Raw genomic sequence first — 22,927 nt, 5'->3', positions numbered from 1 at the left:
TGCAGGGTTTGCATCGCCCATACCTCGTGGAATTTGAATTGTTGAGGGTAATTAGGTTAGCTGCCACAATTGTTGAAGCTATATTGACGTACAACGAAGTAATGTATGACAAGTACCAGTGTATTGATCAAATTAAAACACCGCAAGTTTGCGGTCAAATGAAAAGATAGGAAGGTGTCGAAACGACTTGGACTTGAAATCACACAGTCGCGCGGTATGAACGGAATTAACCGATGAAACGGCTTTATGAGTGGTAGACTTGACCCCAATACAGCATTCACATGTGACATCATTTACTTCGCCGAGCTGTATCGAACGATATATCTTCTGTATTGTATTGTAACTAATAAAAATGGACGAATGCTGCGCGACACCACAGAGCTTCAAAAATCCGAACCGTGACGATTGACCGCGTTTGTTTCCACAACAACAGAGTCACTTCTGCACAAAGATGACAGGCAGAACCGTGCGCATGGCGTAAACTCAATCAATTCCACGAATAGAGGACCATTTTGAGGGGGATTAAGCTTATTGACTCCGCAGGTAAAGACGAATAATAAACAAGTCATAATTTTTACACTTTTTTATTCGAAATTTCACTAGAGATGATGTTTGATTTACCGTAGTTTGCTTCGATAAAGTCCAGTTAGTTGAACTTCGGGTCAACACTTATGATATTTTTACTGCGATTTTTGGGAATAACGTACTGAAACAATGGGAAAGAAGAAAGGCGGAAAGAAAAAGGGCAAAAAGTCGGGAGGAGGTGGCAAAAAAGGCAAGGGTGGCGAGAGGGAAGATCAAATGACTGTCCGCGAAGCAGTCATGGCGCTTGACATACAAAGGAAAGAAAAGGCGGTCGAAGATTTAATGTACGAAATCAAAGGTCTGGAAGAAAAAAATAAAAGACACCAAGGCAGAAATGAGAGACTCAAAGAAGAACAGGAGATTCACATCAAAAATCTTATAAGACAAGCGAAGGAGGTGGAAGCCGCTAGAGATGAGAGCAGATCTTACTCTTGTACTGATGTGGAGTTAGCAATGAGAGAGGTGTGGGCTCGCCAAAAGCTTGAAGAAGAAGAAATAAATAATCTAGGTGTCTCTATTGATAAAACAGATAAAGACTACCAAGAAATGTTTCGGCAAGTTGAAATGTGGCGAGCGTACCGCGACGTAGGCGCTAAACATCACTCCGATCAAATCAAGTTACTGCAATTTGACCTGGAAAGTATGAACAAAAATTTCGATAATCACTGCACACATTTACAACGACAGCTGGACATTTCTAAGAACGAAATCACCTCTGAAATGGAAGAATGCATGCAGGAACAGAAGCATCAAGCTTCTGAAAGAGCCATGATGTTGATGGACACTAACGGGGTTCAAGAAATTCACGAAAACGAATGGCTCAAAACCGAAGCCGAAATACACAGAAAAGAAGTGGCTAACATACGCAAAATCGTGGAAAATTTAGAACTCGAAAATATCAGACTCATAAGCGATCTCGTCGATTGCCAGGTGGAAGATTTAAAAATTCACCGCAATTTCGCAAATATTACTTTTGAAAAAGAAAATGATGATGACGTAATGAACATGAAAGCTTTATCCATCTATGCTCCAGATTATAAGAGCCCGACTGGTACTCCATCAAGAGCTATCGAATCAGGTAGAGAACGGCGACCTAAAAGCGCACTCTTACAAGCTATTGAAGATAAGATCTTTTCAATTGAAACATCACACGATGATGATGATGATGATGATGATAGTTTTGAAGAAGAGGAGGAAGAACACATATTGGAGCAACAAAAATATTTACATCTTGGGCCTTTAGAGCTGAAATTGCTTTGCGTGTCTGGCGAACAGAAACCGATCCATCCGATAGACTCCAAGATTCAAGTCGTCAGTGGAAGCACCGCTGATAATACAGTTACGCGGCCAGTGTGGCCAATTTCTACTACAATGCTTCATTCCGTGCAAGAATCAAAATGATTCAGTCTTATGTTCATATGTTGCACTTAATCAAGGAATTTTATGGTATGTTATTGTATGTATGTCGTGAATGGCGCGAATTTGGAACTCCTACATCTATAATGCTGTGACGTTACAATGAGTGATACTCCGCTCGATTCAGAATTGAATCACTCGGGTACTCGATATTGCCCAGCCCTAGTTGTGGCTCATAGTTGTGGCTCAATGGTCTGAGATCTGGACACCAGTCTGCCCCGTACAAACAGACACATATTTTGATATAAATATAGTTTTTACTGATAATGTGGTTCATACCCGACTCCAGTATTACTACCTAAACTTCTTTCTATCATTTCTATCCCAATACCGCACTCTCATGATATGGACATTTATTTCCATGAAAATAGCGATTTGGTAAGAAGTGGGTAGAAATGCACAACTGCAATAAATCTTCATGAGTATGTCATGGGTGCGACGTTTTTAAAGTACTGTCATCTACTTTCAATACACTCATGTTTTTGCATGTCTGAAATCTATTTTTATACAAGAGATGGTCAAAGTTGTCAGCATTGCTACTCAAGTAGAAGTAACGCATAGATTTCTACTCTATTAGAACTGAAGTAACGATTTCCAAGGCGTACTATAGCTACTTTAAATGAAATAGAAAATGAAAAGTACCAGAGAAAGTAGTTCCGAAAAGTAGATTTGGCAGAGGGCTCGCATACTTATGGCAGTTAATTGGTGGTGGCTACTTTCCAACCTGTAGAGGTATCTTCACTTCTTTTGGTTATCTGTTTAAATAAACATATTTGTGTGAGAGAGAGAGAGTCTGTATTTTCATCCAACCAAAATACATGACACACGGCAGTGATGGTGGTACAGAAGATATGCATGCACATTGCACACGCACAGTATTCGGTATCAGAGTTGGTCAGTAACGAAGTATTTCTACTTTTTCGTACTCAAGTAGTTTTTCTCTACTTCTGGTACTTACTCAAGTACTCGCAATATTTTGTGATCTACTTACTTACTTTTCGCTAATTTCAGTTTGTCAAGTAGAAGTAGTGCAACCCTCCAATCAGCAAGAGAAACTGGGGAATTCTCGGGCTGTTTTCACGGAGTTCTAACTTTCAATTTTAAGAAAATTTCAGTCAAAACCAGAATTTCCGTCGGGATTCACACAAAATAGATATCGAGTTACAATTATTTTTTCACGAAACTGAATATTATTTAGGTAGCAGGTTATACGTGGCTACCTTCGCACCGCATCGTCGTCCATATGACATATTTCATCACAGTATAGAGATTGTAGGATGGAGCGACGACTCATTTTTCTCAGTTTAGATCCGTCACGCTTGACTTTGCGTAATGAAATTCCTTTCGCGAAAGTCCTATGTCCTATTTTACATGTAGAAGAACAGGCAATTTCGGAAATACATGGACGAATTTGACCGCCGAAGAAGGGTGGAAATATTTGAGGTAGACGTTTAAAATTTTGCATGCTAGGAGGAAGCATCAATATGTTCTCACTAAAAAAAATTCACAACTTTCCTCAACCCAGAACACGTCTGAAATCAATTCCCCGCAATGCCTTATTCAGCGATAAGTTCTCGGCGGCCGACTATATGTTGGAATCCCGTGAACTCGTACACAATGCTATAATTAATAAGGCTTTATGCGGTAATAGATGAGTGGCCATTGACAGCCGACGATACCGGTACAGAACTATTTTCTGTGCATACGCAAACGATGAAAAAACGGATAGCCTACCCACGGAAAGCGTATGAAAAAGAGCAAAGAAAAAATCATCACTTCCGAAAGATCAATATCGTACACAGTTTCATCGGGCATTAGGCCGAGGTGGATGTTGCATTGGAAGATTGTACTTATTCGTTTTGACATCTTCCTTTCTGTTCACTAGGCTACATCGCATTGCCTTGTATCCCGTTGTACATTCCGCGTCTTACGCAGATAAAAATAATTGAACCGCCCCTGCATATATGGTCAACAACTGCGCTATCCCTGGATGTAGCTATGTGAATAATCCGCGTATCAATACACGTCGCTGGAGACATAAGCTAGCAGCTGTCTCAACTTCAACCGAATTAACAGCTAGAGCAATTTACAATAGAGCCGAGATTTGAGGAGTCTGGTATCATTCAGCTGAAAACCAGAGAGCAACTCAAAATGGGAGCTCTACCTAAGCTAAATTTATTGCCTGAAAGATGTAGCATATTCATAAAGGTATGCGTGGTATCTCTCACTCATATGAAGAAACCAATGCACCAAAGGATTCCAATTGATATGTTTATTCATATGAAAAGAAAGGAAGATCCGTTTTCCAAGAAGAGTTGCCAGTGACAGAAAGGCACAAACATATTCCAGATTTGGTTCAATCAGCTACGAATTTGAACAGCAAAATTTGGGGGTAGCAGGCCTAATGGTTTGATATCACAATAAGTAGATATGCCATCAGTACCAATGTCACAAAACACAGCATTCAAGCGCCTGACAAGTGGAACAACAAGATTTAAATCCTATTCCTCAAGCCGTGGCCCAAACTTGGAAATAGAATGACGATGGTGGTAAGCAATCTTCAAAATGTCAATTACTAGGGCTGGGCAAAATCGAGTACCTGAGTGATTCGATTCTGAATCACATAATATGCTTCGAGTCGAGTCGAGTAATCGAGTATCCCTCGTTATGACGTCATAACATAATGTAATATATCAAAGCTCAAATATGTACCTTTTTTGCGATCTCAAAGAATATAATGCCTGTTATCCATCACGTTAAAGATACTTTGGTATTTTTTCAACCATACCGATTTCATTGCACTTGGTGACGATGTTATGGGATGATGATGACTTCGGAAATGTGCTATTCCCAGTAACGTTCGTAGCTTTGTACTACATGTTTCATAAGGTATGATACGGGCAATCAAGGTTTCAAGGCTCCAACAGTGAAAATTAGTATCGAAACTATAATTCTCGTTGATAAATTAACTTTCTGTGGCGAGAAACGTATAATTTCAGAACTCGAAAAAATCATTTTTTACTACTCGACTCGAATCATTAAAATTAATACTTGATTCAGATTCGAGTACTCGAATCATTGTGCCCAGCCCTATCAATTACTCGGTCGATGTCAATTTGCTCAGTTGGTGACAGGAGTTTATGCACTTTCCCATGCTTCTCGAGTTCCCTCACGGTGGGGAATATCAATTTTTAACCTCCTGATGTCTTCTATGTTTAAAACAACAATTCTTTTAAGAAGCGATTTATCAAAGCCCCGTGGGGCTTTGGCTGTAGAATTTTATTCCCAAAATTCCCAAAAAAGATCAGCGAATTGCATACGGTAAATCAAAGTCAAGACGAGAAATTACTCCAACACCTCACACCGTGAGAGTTTGAATATGATGCCGTCCAAGCCCGCAATAGTCTTCGAAACGTGTCAATTCGGCGCCTAACCTTCGTACAAAGCACTCAAAAACGAACTACTGCATACAAAGCACAAACAAACGTACACCTTAGGTAACACGCACAGGTAATTAACTCAATGAAAAAACAATCAAGCAATCAAGTCGGTTGGAACCTCTTCGGCTTGCGTATCGCACGACCGCTTGACGTTCGCTTTACAACATTGGTATTGGTGTGGATGATCCGACGCTGTAGTTTTTGCAGTGGGTCAATCGTATTCTTGCAGGCAGCACCCCAGCAAAGAATTCCGTATTGTAACTTTGATTGGAATATCTGGGTATCTAATTTCAAAGACTACTACCATAGCAATTTACAACCTTGTAAACTGCTATGCTACTACTACAAGTCGTTTCTACACCTTCCTATATTTTCATTGCATCGCAATCCTGTGGTGTTTTCAAAGTCAAATCAAACTGAACTGAACTGAACAGCGAGCTTGCTGCTGTATTATTCACAATCCGTTACGACGTTTAATTTTTATTACGACTTAGGAGGCATTGCTCGGGTTGTACTGATTTCAATTGCCAATATTTGGTGAGCATCTAACAATTTTACTGGTGAAATTCGGAGAAAAACTTCTGGAACAGCCCCCAAGTGGACGGCTACATTGAGCTTGGTCGTTGGTCTCCACAACGACACTGACGTCACAACACAAACACACAGGTCGGTGCGATACTTGCTTGATGATGGCTCCTTGTTTTCTTGCATCATCGTTCTAGACTTCTACTCGGGTTGTTTGTTACCAATAAATCATATTTCCAGTTAAAGATTACCTAAAGAGAAAAAAGGAACATGTGTGGAAACTGGTTAACACGCATTGCTCGACGTTTCGGGTTTATTGACACGCCTACGACTGGTCGAAGTACTATGCATGAAGAACGTAGTCAGAAAAGGAAGAAACGAGCTTTGCTGGTAGTTGACGTGCAAAATGATTTTATCTCAGGATCATTATCGCTGAGTAGCTGCCCTTCTAAGCACGATGGATCGGAAGTGGTAGAGCCGATTAATAAAATCGTGACATCACCCTTTTGGGATCTGGTAGCTTACAGCAAGGACTGGCACCCGCCAAATCACGTATCATTCGTCACGAACGCAAATCTTCGTAAGCCGCACGTCGACAATAAAACCGACCTTGGAAACGCTGCAGTTTTTGACCTCTGCATTTTTGATGTTGATGATACAAGAATTGATCAAGTACTATATCCTGCACACTGTGTGCAACACAGTGAAGGCGCCGAGCTTCATAAAGATTTAAAGATAGTTCCTGGCGCTGTTACTATTCATAAAGGAATGAACCCGGATATAGATTCATATTCTGCATTTTTTGACAATTGCCGAAAGTCTGAAACTATTCTTCGTCAAGTTTTGCAAGATGCGGATATAACTCAGGTTTATGTCTGTGGGATCGCGACCGATATATGCGTTAACTTCAGCGCATTTGACTCGCACAGCCTTGGATTTGAAACCACTTTAATTGAAGATTGTTGTCGTGGTGTTGACGCAGACAAATGCATTGAAACTTTGAACAAAATGAAAGAGGAAGGTATTGAAGTGATCACGAGTGATGAAGTACTCAAAAGAGCTGAGAAATTATTGACAGAAGAAACCAATCAATAGGTTAATAGCACAGAGTTCAACAGACTCACGGAGTTCACCATAATCGAGCAAGTGACCCAAGTCTCTAAACATGATAGGAATAATTGAATTGTATATTCATATTAGGGTAAACGTTATCAGCTAGTAGAGAATAGTGTTGGCTTATTTATTCAATTATATTGATATACCACAATTAATTTTGCTGAGAAACTTGTCCCGTTTGTCAATTGCTTGATAATGTAATCAATTCATGGAGTTTACAATGTTCGAGCAATATTTTCACGAGTGATCCAAGTCACTAAAAAGATGAGAATAATTGAGCACTGAACAGTATATTCATATAAAAATATATCTGAATATTTTCGGTTGACACATATCATGAGTTATCGTCAGCAACTAGTAGAGACTAGGCTCATTTCTTCAATTATATACATATAAAAAAATTATGATTTCGCTGAGATACCATGTTGCCATGCATTTATGATTCGCTTGATTATGTAATCGATTTTAAATTTGAGCACATTTTTTGGGCAAGTGGGTGAAAGTTGTAAACGACGCGTGTATTTGTATATGAATCGTGAATATTCATAATGTGACTCTGATTATGTACAAAAATATGACAAGGTTTTTCGGAATTACTGTTTGAAAAAATTGACGTATAGTCTTGTCATTAATTAGTGCATTGGCAGCTAATCACTGTACTTAATTAATTAGCGGCAGTGGTTATTTTGCAGTGTGTGATATTTTTCATACTATTCCTAAATCTTGCACATTATTTCTGAGTGATTTTGGAGAAGAATATGACAGATTGATTTGGTAAAAAAAACAAGTATATTGCAATATTTTGTTGTCAGCAACAATGACAAATTACTGACAATCTAGCACAAATAGAGTGTTTCCAGCTATGACTCAATTGACGATATAGATATAATAACTATAATTCCAATCTTTAGGCTCTGTTCCCTAAGTTCTGCTTATTTGAATCAAAGAGATGTGTATTGTTTATAAGAGTGCTCAGCAGTTGATGAAGAAAACATGAGTTTAATAATTTTAACGGCTTCCTTAGAAAGTGCAATAGTGATTTGATATTATATGAATATGATAATTCATTTCATTTTGTTGTAAATGAGATTCTTAAAAGTTACACATTGCATGGTTGCAGTAAGACTGAACCTAAAGGTAGAATATCATATTTGTGTACTTCGATGTATGATATTCATTGCACTGGTTTGCTGTGATCAAAAATGAATGGAATGTATGTCTGAAATCATATGTTGCTCCAGTACAAGAAATGCTTTCTTTGTTTTGTTGATGTGTGTTGCTGTGTCGTCTGTACCACAGTTTGAAAAGATCCATTGCATCATCTCTTTGTATATCTAAAATGATTTGTTCTTTGTATTCTTTGTAAATTTCAGTAGGCGTGAACATTATGTGGCTCTATTTTTATCCTCATCTGTTATTCCACCTCACAAGATGGTTTCCAAAGAATAACAGAGTGAAATTGTAAGTATTTCTACATATTAATAGGGCTAGGCAGAATGATTTGAGTACTCAAATCTGAATCGAGTTTTAATTGCAAGGTTGTAACCAAGTCACAAGTCAATTTCACTTTTATCGTTTTGACTCTAGTGAAATCAAGTTATTTTCAATTTTCCACCGAGTCAAGTCCAACCAAGCCCAGCCCTAATGGTAATGTCAATGTAAATTTATGCCAGGTGAACTCAAGTAGAAGTAGTAGTATCACATTCAATTTCTACTGAAGTAGAAGTAGTGAATTACAAGTAAGTAAAAAAGTAAGTATTCGAGGCCTAGTTTTTATTAAAAAACTGAACACTGTCAAGTAGAAGTAGTCTAACATCATAACTAAGTAAGTACTAAGAGTAAGTAGTACAAGTAGGATTACTTACTTGAAGTACTCCAAAAAGTAGAAGTACTTCGTTACTAACCGGTAACCACGTCCAATGCTACCATGTATTTTCAAGCGTTCGAAGAGATTTAAAGATGTTCTTTATCTTTTTTTATAAATGGGTTTCTATTTCGTTTTCAGCCGAATACTATCAATCATTGTCTCAGTCTGCCTTATTGTCCCGGAACTTTATGTCCTTCTTGCCCCAAAATCTCAGAGAGGATGCGACCAGCCACTGCTCTCAATACTAGTAGCCAGTACAATATTCCTTTTCTTCAGTGTCGGTAAGTCAAAGTTTGATATTATTAGTTGGATATATTATAATTTGTAATTGAGCTGAATGTAATTATTACATTTTTCATGTAATTGTAATTGAAGCATTTCTATTTTGTGAAATTGTAACTGTAATTTGATATTTTAAGCATTGAGTAATGGTAATTGTAATGTAATTGAAACATGCAAGGGAGTAATTGTAATTGAACTGAATTATTGTAATTGTAATCCAACTCTGGTTGGCATACGTCACATTACAGAATATTTGGTATTTTTTCGTCCATACCAATTTCATTGCACTTGCATTGCAATATACTCCCATTGATAAATTAATTCTTAGTAACAAGGAGCGTATAATTTCAATGCCCGAAAAAATCCATTCCTCACTTCCAGACTTGAATCATTAGAATTCACACTCGATTCAAATTTTAAGTACTGTGCCCTGTGTGCATTGTGTACACTGTACAGCCCTAATTATTTAGCCTACATTTCATCACAATAAGGAATCCTGTAATCTAATATTTGTATTGTTTTCTACAGGGTTTGGCTTTCTATTTACAATCCTACAACCTATTGAAAGGATCATCACTTTAGCATACCACATATTTGGCTTTATCACCTTCATACTTGGGATAGTCACGGTGGCATTCACTTTTCAAGCTTCTGCGTGTGTGGGTATTTCATTAATACATTACAATAATGCCTAATTGGTATATTCCTATAGCGTTATTAAAGGGTGATGTGGCTTCTAGCTTCCACCATGTGCAATAGGACTTAAGAGTATATTCATATCGAATTAAAGCCGAATCGCTCAAGCTCAATTTGCCCTAATCATTCGAAATTTCATGCCCGTGATGTCATATTTGGTGATGTGACTGTTGATATCCAGTGTTCTTTCCAATTCTCTACTAGTTGCTGACGATTACCCCTGACGAGTGTCAGCCGAAAATATTTGGGTTTATTTCAATATGAATATACTATTCAATTGTATATTGAACTTCTGTACCTCCAACAATCTTAAATAACTTATTTTTCAAATTCTACTGGCTAGGCCTACTTGATAAAATTGTTTGGATTGCCTTACAAAACACTGCACATCAAATTTGGCTCAATTACAACCCGTAGAATCGTTGGTATTAGAGGATAAAGTTTTTGATTTAATGAATAAATATAAAATTTTCGAATTTTACCGGCTGAAATTGTCTAAAAACGATACATATCACATTTGACTCAATTCCAACCCGTAGAAGCAGTATTATTGAAGTAGAAAATTTTGATTTGAAAAATTAGTATTTACGGTGGCTTGTTTCATTTATTAAGGAATTAAAAAGTAGTACTTACGGTGGCTAGTTTTAAAATTTAGTAAGGAATTTCCTGCCGTAAATAGGCTACTCTTTTTTTCAAATCCAAAATTTTCCAATTTTGATTTGAAAAATTAGTACTTACGGTGGCTTGTTTCATTTATTAAGGAATTAAAAAGTAGTACTTACGGTGGTTAGTTATATAATTAATAGTAAGGAATTTCCTGCCGTAAATAGACCACTCCTTTTTTCAAATCCAAAATTTTCCAATTTTGATTTGAAAAATTAGTATTTACGGTGGCTTGTTTCATTTATCAAGGAATTAAAAAGTAGTACTTACGGTGGTTAGTTATATAATTAATAGTAAGGAATTTCCTGCCGTAAATAGGCTACTATTTTTTCAAATCCAAAATCTTCCTCCCCAATAACTTCGCTTCTACAGGTTGGAATTGAGCCAAATTTGATGTGCATCGATTTTCTAGCCAATCGAACAGTTTTGTCAAGCAGCCAGTAAAACTGGAAAAAAGTGATTTTTGAACAGTCTTAATGTAAATTTGCCGGTTTTCTTCAAGTACCCACATTTTCAGAACGACCCATTTCCTATTTCATGTCGTTTTTGTGTATTTCCAACATACTCAGGTGGGGTTTGATTATGCTAACCGCTCCAACAGTGATGTCGCATCACCAAGTAGTTTCCCATCTCTACTTGGTGTTGCGATGTTTTGGTGTATTAAAATTATATAAATAGGCCTATAAAACAAATGGTAAATAGTAATTTTCCTCTTAGTGGGCTGTTAGCATGCAACATATAGGCCTATTTATAATTGGATATATTTCCACAGGCTGAATCCACCACGGAGCTGTATTATTGGTGCTACGTCAGCAGCATATTATCCTTGATTTGCATTGGTAAGTTGTTGGAAGACTGTTTTAATGCATATTCTGTCTGCATATCAATGATGTACGAATTTAGTCGACTATCAGGATCTGAACCAGTAGCTTGTCCTGTTGTAAAGTTGCAACGTTGAATTTTTTTTCTGCATTATAATCAATCAACTGTGCTCATAATGAATTTGCGTAACATACTTGGTCAAATCCCACTTGTACACACTAGGCCTGCTGGATTTTGAAAATGTGCAACTAGAACTATCAACCTTTAAAAATCCGAACCTAGATCTAAGACTAATGACCTTCAAAAATCCACACGAGCATCAGTACAAGTTTGAAACGGGAGGGTTCCGACCCTCTAAAATCCACCCACTGGCTAAATGTTAGTAGTGATGACTCTGAGCTAGAAATGGCAGCTAGAACATTCATGATTCACACCACGTAACAACAGATGTTTTCTAGTTTTCTGATTTTTTATTAAATGCGCAACTTCAACTACTCATATTTAAAAACTTTCAACAAGAACTAGAACTACTCACTTTTCAAAACTTGCAACTAGAACTAACCTTTAAAGATCCACAACTAATTATTGCATTGGCAGTTTTTACTCCCCAAACCCACCCCTTGGCTACGCCACTGTTAGTAGTGATGACTAGGGCCATCTTTATATGACCTTAAGAAATCTCTAATATGACTTGATTTTTCATTTTAACACCTGAAGAAGGAGCGGAGCTCCGAAAGCTCGTGTAATAAATAAAATTATTACGTTGCAAGTGGACGCTAAATAGGGTGTGAAAGCAACCAAGATCCTAATTTTATTTTTTGGAAAATATGAATTTATGTGAAAATCGTGTATTTTTACATGCGAACAACGTCACTCAAGGAACTAAAGAGTAATAGCCTACACATCCATTTTTATTTTAAACCACTGTTGTAGTACAGTTTCATGTAGTGTGGAATGTTAGAGTCTTTGAAGTTATACGAATTGGACGTAAAAATGACTTTATTAAGGAAAATGAGCCCTCCACAGACGCTGGTGTGGGTTGACACTTCTGCAGTTTTGCATAAAGCGCTGGTGAATGTCTTGTCTTTGTAACTCCATAATTTGTTTCACATTGTTTTTGTCCAATCGCTTCTTGATGTAATTTTTGATTTCAACTGGATCTTTTCCGAAATCAATAGTATTTAGATCAGCATGGGCCTCTTTGATTTCCATTTTGAGTATTAAGTTTGAAAAATTGTTATAGTCGAGTCATATTTCTGTTGACTGACCAGTCAACTTTGGTTCGTTGACTGAATTTTTGGCGATTTTTTCAGCAACTCCTTCACCTTCCCGTGCACTGACTATTTCTTTCACTTGTGACGGAAGTCTCTTTGCATAATAGAGAGAGAAATATTTATTGATTCGTCCAACCGAAACAAAAATAACATTGACTCATGAAATTATAACAAGATACTTAACGGTGTAGGACAGGGTGTAATCGATATGACTCTGGGTAGGGTCAACTAGTCTGATCACATAATATCGAGTAGCATTCAACCAGCTACCCCAACGAGTAACTGCCTTACTTTCTTTGTGCTTAATTGCTTCACCACATAAATTGGTGCTTTTTATATAAAGTATACAACGATATGACGTTATAGCTCAAAAATATGACTATATAACTTATAAAGCTGATTTATGACTCAACCAGGGAAATATATAACTTAATATACCTCATAGGGATGCGGTTTTGCGTTAAAATGATTTTAAGACTTACTGATGCATAGAAAAAAATATGACTTTAAATGGCACTAGTGATGACTCTTGAGCTAGCAACGGATGGAAAAACATCATGCAACATAACATCGGTATCACGCCAAATGACGATGCGTGTTTTCTAGTTGTGCGCAACTGGAACTAGAACTACTCGCTTTTTGAATTCCGGAACTAGATCTACAAACTTTTTGAAATTTGCAGCTACAACCACGCTAACTACCTACTAAGCAACTAAATCGGTATTTCGTATAAGCCCGGTTGACAAGACCGCACCAGCTCACCGTGTCACAATCTAATGATGTTGTGAACAGATGTATCTGTTGAAGAATTAGGGATGGCCGAATGTTAATTTGAATCATCCTTGTTGTTCGCAGTGTACTTTGCTATCGTGTCGCCATTCTGGATAATTGAGGCCGTCCGCCAAAACTCCGTTCTCGACGAGAAAGGCCACCAAGGAATTTGTTACTCTCCTGTTGTGTGCTGCTCGTGTCTGTGGCACGTGGTCTGAATTCGAACCATCATCGGACCTGTGATCGCGAAATTTTTCCAGCGCCTGAAGCAGTACAAAGAATACTTACGCGCTAATGAGTTCTTCCTTCTTATTGTTTTCTTTACATTGTTACACACATTGTGAATGCAGTAAAATCTCGATCTGCAGTAGTTACGCACTTGCACTTATATCTCAATTATCGCCACTGTTTTAAATTTAATACACTGTTCTTACTTGAGTATATAGTGATTGCAATTCATCCGCATTGAGGACTATTGTTGTCTTAGTCATAGATAACAGAAAAAATCTAGTCTTGCTTTGCTGGTTGGCTCGTTAGCATTCGGGCTCGGCACAATGAATTGAGCATTATTAATTCTAATGATTCAAATAATGAGAGAATATTTTTTCGAGTACAGAAATTATGCGCTCAAGCCATTGAAAGATAATTTATCAACAAGAAATGTAGTTTTGATACTATTTTCCACTGTGGGAGGCTGTTAACATGGATTGGTCGCATACGAAACATGTAGTTCAAAGTTACGAATGTTGCTGGAAATGAGATATTTCTGAAGTTGCGATGGGCCTACTCCCTACAGCATTGTCATAAAGTACGACGATATAGGCATGGTAATGATGATGATCAGGGTTGTAACCAAGTCACGAAGCTCCGAGTCACAAGTCAATCTCACTTTTATAGTTTTGACTCGAGTAAATTCACCACCGAGTCAAGTCAAAGTCATAGAGCAGCAGTTTGAGTCCAAGTCATGGTATTATGACTCGAGTCGAAGTCATCGTGTTGCCTGCTCAGTGCTCAGTTTCCAGTTAAAGTCTTGTTAAACCCAATTTTACAACTCTGTTTGGTGATATCAAACGGTTCACATTCATAATATACTAATTTTCCTCACTTTTAACAGTTTCTGGTCGCATTTTCAAGTACCAGTAGACCAATAGACGAAATCCTAATAGGGTGGTTATTTTACTGTTCTTCGAAATTACTACGGAATGTCGATCGGTGCCGTCCGAGTCTCGAGTCATGCGCAATGACTCGAGTCAATACACAGATTGACACGAGCTACGAGTTGAGTCATTTCCGTATTTTCAGAAAATGACTCAAGTCAAGTCGAGTCATCATAAAATCGTGACTAGAGTCGAGTCATGATTTGAGTCATTACAACCCTGATAATAATACCGAAATATTTTTAATATATGTAGAACAGGCATTATGGCATTTCCTTATGTTTCATGTTACAATGTCGTGACGAATGGAACACTACTCGAAGCCTGATACTTCTTTCAGAACCGAATCAGACAATCGCCAGACTTCGTCAGCACTACCCAAATGCTCAGCTATTACTTCTAAAGATCAGTTACAAATACTGTCGAAGCGGATGCTCTGTCAAGTCCTGCACTGCAATGTCTTTCAAATATCACGATCCACTAACATTTCAATATCTTGGGGCAGGTTTTATTTTCAATCTCCTAACGCACACAAACTCAGCAGAGCCCGCAGGGTAACTCTGAACCTTCCGCGAGACACCAAACATAAACACAATCGTTAAAATCTCCATCACGTCTGCGTGATTACCGACGTATTGACTAGCTTTTCGTTGAGGCTGATTTGCGCTTGAAGAACGTTCGTCAAGTAACGCACCATCAGCAGATCCTGAAACAAATTAAAATTGTGGTTTGTAGGAGATTGCAACAAAATAGAATAGCTGGGTAGTTACTGTACCTCGTCTCGCATAATATTCATAAAATTTTGGTTTGCAGGAAGAAGGTATCAAAGAAATATCTGAGGTAATTGATATACCTATTACAATATTCATATATGGGCCCAAACTTCCAAACTTCTACTCATATTATTCTCAAAAGGCAGACTTGGTCGACACATTGCATACTTTTACCAGTGGAACAGACATGGATACTTTTCGAAATTTTCAAGATACATTTTTGCGACAACGCAATATGACTATGAAGCTATAAATAGGTCCAATATTCTGTTACGTTTCAGGGGCATATTTCGCCAAGTTTTCATGACAGTCTCATTCCCTGAAAGTGATGCTACCAAGCCTTGAAAACTGTGAAGTAGAAGCGGAAGATTGCAATCATTACCACTCGACTTGGTGCCCAGCTGCAAATGTCTCAGTATCGAGTGGCAGCAAAGTTGATATAAGTAGACACTCTGGAATAGTCTATTCATATTGAAATAAACCAGAATATTTTCGGCTGACACTCGTCAGGGGTAATCGTCAGCAACTAGTAGAGAATTGGAAAGAATATTGCATATCAACAATCGTATCAAAAAATATGACGTCATCACCATGAAAGTGATGTTATATTTGGCGGTAGGATTGTTGATGTCCTTTTGAATTCTCTGCCAGATGCTGACGAGTGTCAGGGACAATATTCCAGCTTATTTTAATAGGAAAATATTATCTAAGAGTATATTGAAGTTGATACGGTATAGTCGATATGAAAAAGTCTCTCACATTTATGTTGTTGTTCAGCATGTTGTCGAATTCTTTTTCCGAGAGATGAGGCACCGAATGCACAAGGTCGTATAAAAACCTTCCAATCTTTGCGTCTGCTTCAACCGTTCCTTCCTGTGAGGTAAAATTTGATCGATATCAGCGCAAAAATTCCGCAAATCATTCTCAGATCTGAGCTGAGGCAGTCAAGGTAACGACCGTTGCTACTCAAGTAAAATTAATACTGTGAATTCCTACTAAATAACAAGAAGATTTGAAAAGCAGCATCAAAAAGTAGTCTTGGTCGAGGTGAAGCATATTTTGGTAGACAATCGAAGGTGGCTACTGGCTAGAGGGAACTTATAACCGCAAAATGAATTGATGCCACCAGAAATTGGTGCAAAACAGCTTTTAATTTACAAAGCTAAAAGTTTAAAAAAAGTTAAGTAGCATCCCTCATCGAGTTTAAGCCAATGGCTGAGGCCAAAAATTTTTTCCCTATCTTTAATTTGAGACTGCATCATATTTAGAGCACAACATGTTTATTAGGGCTCTTCAAAAATGACTTTTCTTCTCAAATCGCACAGGCTACTTGATAAAATTGTTAGGTTACATAATTTAAGCCTACACACAAAATTTGGTTCAATTTCAACCAGTAGCCACATTGCTACTGGAGAAGAAAGTTTCTATTTATTCTATTTATTATATAAAAATAAATAACAAAAAGTTTGAAAATTTTCCGTTCACCCCATGAAAGTGTTAGGTTGTCTATAGAAACGATGTTCACCAAATTTGGTTCGATTTCAACCAGTGGAAGCGGAGTTATCGCCGTCGAAAAATTTGGGTTTGAATAAAATAGTATTTATGGTGGGCACCGAGTTGGTCACAGTACATACTATTTTATTCATAATCAAAATTTTGAATCCATTTTTGAATAGCCCAATGTTTATTCAAACAGGTAAAAGACAGGTTCTGGGCCTACGGCGGAACTTAAATCAAGTTCTATGCAATGTCGTGAGTAATATGACTCGCTCGAGTACAAGTAGAGTCAATACACAAAGCGACTCAAGTTGAGTCGTGAGTCATTTTTAATTTCAACATAACGAGTCAAGTCTAGTCAATGAGAACTTGCGTGACGGGGGTGAAGTCCTTACAACCCTTTTACTGACCGCCCCCGGATCTTATCTCCATAAATTCCATTACCTTGACGGAATTGACATAGTTGAGAATGGCGTCCAGTATCGAGAGCAGATGGTCGATCGCTTCCGTCACATGTTGAAACTCGGACGGTACCGTGATCACTCCGTTCTTTTTGAAACAGCCCTGCTCACGGCAAGAACACGAGTTTGACACGACTCGTAGCTACAACTGGGGGCAATGACTCGAGTGCTCGAATATGAATAGAGTACTGAAATGATATGCTCCTAGCGATAAGAATTATTGGTTCGGATGGAATTTTCCACTAGGCTAATTCCATTATAACTTAGCAAGGGCTGTAATGCATACCCCCAGAATTGTCCAATATTTACAAATGTTGTTCTTTTTTCAATTCTGGTGCATTAGAAAAAATCAAATTGAAAAATTTCCAGCGGTTCAAAAGATATTGCGATTTAAAATTCTCTGGTCACTACGTGGCACTGCATGCAAAAATCTTCAAAATTCATATATTTTGGTTTAATTATGGTGGAGAATCAATTAAAATGTCTACTTATCCAATTCTGGAGCCTAGGAATTGAATCGGTGATAATGGTAGTTACGATGGACAGCGCTGAAATGCAAAGACAATTTTTTTCGTGATTTCGTTGTGCAATAAATATTAATTTGAAAATCCAATTTTTTATCAATCATACTGCTTCAAAGTACATTTTGCAATAATTTTTTGTGTGAACGGAATCATACATGGATTTTCAAGTCCGCACCCCCCGACAAATTTTTTCATCAGTAACTTTTTTCCTTCTAGTTTAGAGCAAAAAAGTTGATTTATTTCAATTCCTTGACCCCAGAGTTGGATATTTAGACATTTTAATTGATTCTCCACCATCATTAAAGCAAAAAATATGGATTTTAAAGATTTTTGCATGCAGCGCCACCTAGCAACAAGAGAATTTTTAATCGCAATATCTTTTGAACTATTGGAAAATTTTTTTTTTTTTTTCAATGTACCAAGAATTCAAAAAAGAACAACATTTGTAAATATTGGACAATTCTGGGGGTATGCATTACAAATGTCAAAAAATTTGCTAAATAATAATGGAACGAGTCACTGTAGAAGCATGGAAACATTGATTGGTCATATCTTAGCATACGAAACACGTAGTCCAAAGCTAGGCACGTTACTGGAAATGACATATCCGTGAAGTCGTCATCAAACCCACAGCATTGTCACAAAGTGCAATGAAACAGGTATGACCGGAAAAATACAAAATTATCTTGATGCAATGTAAAACTGGCATTGTACAATTTGTAGTCACATCAAAGGTGCACAGATGTACTTTCAACACCATTCATACCATTACAATATCACTCAATTCAGAACCGAATCACACAGGCAAGCCTACTCGAATTTGCCCAGCCCTGCAGCAGCAAGTCTCAAAAACTGTTTGCACCAACCTTCTGAATTCTATCGATCCCAACCCACTCTGCTTCGTACTGTAGCAATTTCACGTCAATGGGTGTGAACATCATGCCCTGCGTCTTTCCTGGTACACCAATGGGAGAGCTGCCAATAAACAGATAAGGCGAATTATATTTTTAATACCTATTTGTTCTGTACAGCTACTAGAGTCGGACAACTGGAAAATTTACAGCTTTTCAAAATCAGATTTAGAACGATAGCTACACACGTTTCAAGAAAAATGTCTCCACACCGAGCTTGACTTGCTTTACAATATACAGTTCTCCTGAGGCCGTGTAGAATATGTAAATGTAGAAAATTTTGCAGCTTTTCCAAATTGGATCATAATTGGAATTTTAGCAAGTTTATTTCTTAATTAGATTACAATTGGAACTACTGAATTCTGAAATAAATGCAACAAAATCGAGTTCAGCTGATATCAAATCGGCCTTCATCCTCATTAACATGAAAACGGCGATGTTTGTACATTTTCAAAAAAAAAAACAGAAATTAGATTAGAATTAAAATAAGAGCATATCATAAATTAGATTATAATTTCACTCTAATAGGTCTAGCACAGGGGTTCTCAAAGGGTGGGCCATGGCCCACTGGTGGGCCATAGGAGCATTTGAGGTGGGCCACAAGGCTATTTCGGAAATTTGAGAATTAATGTACGTTTAGTTATATTTGTTATGTTAATCGCTAAAAATATATTCATATTATCTAATTATACGTAGGCTAAGTAAAGCTTTTCAGCCGACTGTGATTAGACTTTGTGGCTCGTATGGAGTCAGCATGTACAAGTCGAAAATGGGAAGGAGAAACGGCGGTTTTTTCCACTGGCTATGACAACCTATGGCTAACAGCAACTAAAATAATTCCGTGCATATAATAACTGGAAGGTAATGCTGAAGTAACCAAGTATTCCGGCAGGGCCATATGTCGTATGCCGTCGAAGGGGGTATGCAATAAACTCGGAATAAAGTGTAATTGAGGTATAGATTTACTGTACTTAGGCAAATCGTATTATTCTAAGATAAAAATAGCCATAATTGCAAATTATCAGCAACTTCTGGTGGAGGTATCTGCACTGCCGCAACGAATCGTAATGGATTGAGGATTTATCGGAGCGCAATAATCTTTGGAGTCGGTTTAAAATGTCCGCCCTGGAAATCTTTGTACATAATGTAAGAGTCACATGAATTGATTGTATCATTGGATTGAATATTCTGACATCGCAACTTCAGTTGATTTGGTACAAGACATACAATGTGCATTGTACAATGTACAGCATGCATATTAAATATATCTTTCTCCACTTGTATGTAGTACCCCATTCACCAATGAATTGTTTGAAGTTGACCCAGATTGAATATATTATTTATATTCCTCACAACAGTGGAACTAAAATCCCAATCACGCAGCGGATGCGTGGATTTGATCATTGTGTTTCGTGACACGAATGGAGCAGCGGATGATCATAATATAGACAGAGTTTTAGCCTATGATCTAACAGGGCCGTAACTGCTGCACCCAAACCCCCAATTGCGGGAGCTCAATGGGGCCTAAGATTATTTCGTTCGTCTTTTCTTGAAGGATACTTATAAGACATGAAAATTTTCATCGCGCATCGCGCGATTTCATGGGCCGACAGGTGTACATTTAAATATCATCAGTAAATTAAGAAAAAAATGAGCATATTTTATGAAAAATAGGCATATCGGCGCCGTCGGTTACCACGCATTGAACAGGATTATATGACTCCAAGATAAGAGGTGGGCCACTGGGCCACAGCACATTTTCAAACCGGAAAATGGGCCACGGCCAAGAAAGGGCTGAGAACCCCCGGTCTAGTAAGACACTAGAATTATCTAGTTGTTCAAGTCTAAAACAGTCACATACCTGACATAGGCTTTGAATCCGAGCTCTGCGTTTGTGAGCGTTGTGTCGACAGTCAAATGAACGGGGACCTTATTTTTGCTTTCCTTCGTATAATACTCGTGAATGAGCACAGAATGTTCCGTGATTTCATGTCCCGTGGCATACCTGGAAAAAATGAGTCTTTAGATATGTAGCCTACATTGGATAGGCCTAGTCAATATGGACTCATTCCATTATAATTTAGCAAATTTTTAAACATTTGTAATGCATACCCTCAGAATTGTCCAATATTTACAAATGTTTTTTTTTTCAATTCTAGGTAGGCCTACATCAAAAAAAATTAAATTGAAAAATTTCCAGCAGTTCAAAAGATATTGCGATTCAAAATTCTCCTGTCACTAGGTGGACATGGTTGTATCGCTGCATGCAAAAATCTTTAAAATCCATATTTTTTGCTTCAATGATGGTGGAGAATCAATTAAAATGTCTAATTTTCCAATTCTGGGGCCTAGGAATTGAAAAAAAAAAACCAACTTTTTCGCTCTAAACTATAAGGCAAAGAAATTACGGATGAGAAAAATTGTGGGGGGGGGGGGGGTTGCAGACTTGAAAATCCATGTAGGATTCAGTTAACAAAAATTATTGCAAAATCGACTTTGAAGCAGTATGATTGATAAAAAATTTAATTTCAAATTAATCGCTATTCCACAACGAAATCACAAAAAAATTTGTCTTTGCATTGCGTAATTGGTTATAATAGTAGTTACGGTGAGCAGCATTGCACTGCACTGTTATAATGGAATTGACCTATGTTGTGTGGTCAAAGGAGACAATCTTCCTTCAAATTGGACAATTTGGAAGTGTGATATCATCAAAGGTATTCAATGCTGTCATCACTGGTACTAAGTAGAAGTAGAAAGTAAAAAGCATGTATTCAATAGGCTTGGTTTTGCCTAAAAAACTGAAAAGTAGAAGTACTCTAAATTTGCTACCGTTTCAGTAAGTAGTGGAAGTATGCTTGGAAGGCTTTGAAAAGTAGAAGTACTTCATCACTGACCACTTCTGGATATAAATACCTCTTAATGTCATGTTACTTGAGTCACCACTACTAACAATGGGGGGTCAAAACTTCTCCCAATTTAAACTTGTGCTGATATTCATGTGGCAAACGGATCTGATATAGAAAATTAATGAGTTGCTTTGGAATTGAATCTAATTAGATATTTAAAGGTTGTTATTTGCAGTTTTGAGTTTTTAAAAGTGCGTAGTGAAGTTTTGTGTTTTCGAAAGTGAGTGCTTCCAGTTCTAGTTATGAGTTTCGAAAAGTGAATAGTTCTATAGTTTTGTGCATTTTGAAAATCCGGTATAGTTTGTAAAAGTCTTAATTGAACTACCGGAACGGAAGATGCAACAATTCGATATATTTTCAAAATCTTACCATCCCACGATCACTTCATTTGCGTTGACTTTCTTATGAAGATCGTACATCGACTTGGCATATTCCATGTCAAACGCAACCTCGTCATCAAATTCATTGTGAGGAACGCAGAATGCATTTGTGACAGTGACAGCATTAGCGTCAACAGTCCCTGAAAGGAGAGAAAGGTCTTGTTAATATTTAAGGTTTAGTAAAGTCGTCAGCACCATTATCTCTAATCACAGCAGGTTTGTTTACACCAGTAGAATACGATAAATATCAATTGACGAGACAAAAATTGATTTCATATATGATTATGATAATATATCAGGGTTGTAATGACTCGTCAAAATTGACTCGACTTGACTCTCGAGAGTCAGTTTCTTTGAAATAATTTTTTTTATATAAATAAGAACAATCGTGTCTACCAAGACATTGATATTACATTGATCTATTGGTTTGATTATTCAAACTGAATAACCGTGATAGTTCAATGTGGTAGTACCAAGATCAAGGCCATAGGGCCTATATCCTTCGACCAAAATTGTGATTTATTTTTGTATTGTAAATAAAAAACACCATCGATCATACCGAGCAATGTTCCGACGACTCGTTTTGCGCCATCTTTCCTTCGTTCGTAACTGTCTGTTATACCGAACAGAACGACTGGGTGTACGCATACAAGCCTACTTTCGGACATATCTAAATATCTATATTTTCGGTCACAGCAAAAACCACGCAAACCTGTCCAGACAGTCAACACGAATCACAAATTTATTCAACACTGTAGTATGGCTCTTGCCAGTTCTGGCTATAATAAAATCAATATTATCATGTATCATAGGATGTACGCATTATACATTATTCCCAAGGATTGAAATTTCACAGGC

General features: G+C 37.5%; 5 protein-coding genes across 5 annotated transcripts in view; 3 read left to right on the top strand and 2 right to left on the bottom strand.

The window, feature by feature from the left end:
* LOC145449716 (uncharacterized) overlaps positions 1-22,927 on the bottom strand; it is a 335,502-nt gene that overhangs the window by 149,802 nt on the left and 162,773 nt on the right. The window lies entirely within an intron of this gene.
* Positions 440-2,497, top strand: LOC145449729 (coiled-coil domain-containing protein 83-like). The gene has a single exon (XM_080328149.1). The coding sequence runs from the start codon at positions 715-717 to the stop codon at positions 1,984-1,986; it is 1,272 nt and encodes a 423-aa protein (XP_080184275.1). The 5' UTR covers positions 440-714; the 3' UTR covers positions 1,987-2,497.
* Positions 6,091-8,455, top strand: LOC145449988 (nicotinamidase-like). Its single transcript, XM_080328425.1, has one exon. The coding sequence runs from the start codon at positions 6,237-6,239 to the stop codon at positions 7,059-7,061; it is 825 nt and encodes a 274-aa protein (XP_080184551.1). The 5' UTR covers positions 6,091-6,236; the 3' UTR covers positions 7,062-8,455.
* Positions 8,403-13,895, top strand: LOC145449989 (uncharacterized). The gene is made up of 5 exons (XM_080328426.1): positions 8,403-8,543; positions 9,088-9,230; positions 9,760-9,890; positions 11,363-11,429; positions 13,542-13,895. Exons 1-5 carry the CDS (start codon positions 8,470-8,472, stop codon positions 13,673-13,675), a joined length of 549 nt encoding a protein of 182 aa, XP_080184552.1. The 5' UTR covers positions 8,403-8,469; the 3' UTR covers positions 13,676-13,895.
* Positions 15,101-22,818, bottom strand: LOC145449987 (eukaryotic translation initiation factor 3 subunit F-like). The gene is made up of 7 exons (XM_080328424.1): positions 22,629-22,818; positions 22,059-22,209; positions 20,642-20,785; positions 18,736-18,844; positions 17,329-17,448; positions 16,147-16,260; positions 15,101-15,320 (listed from the first exon to the last, which is right to left on the bottom strand). The coding sequence occupies exons 1-7, from the start codon at positions 22,735-22,737 to the stop codon at positions 15,225-15,227; spliced, it is 843 nt and encodes a 280-aa protein (XP_080184550.1). The 5' UTR covers positions 22,738-22,818; the 3' UTR covers positions 15,101-15,224.

This window comes from Botryllus schlosseri, chromosome 11, assembly GCF_051294905.1.
Source record: "Botryllus schlosseri isolate E-star chromosome 11, Bs_hap1, whole genome shotgun sequence".
NCBI lineage: Eukaryota > Metazoa > Chordata > Ascidiacea > Stolidobranchia > Styelidae > Botryllus > Botryllus schlosseri.
The sequence above is the reverse complement of the archived record's forward strand: the minus strand, read 5'-3'. Positions and strand labels throughout refer to the sequence as shown.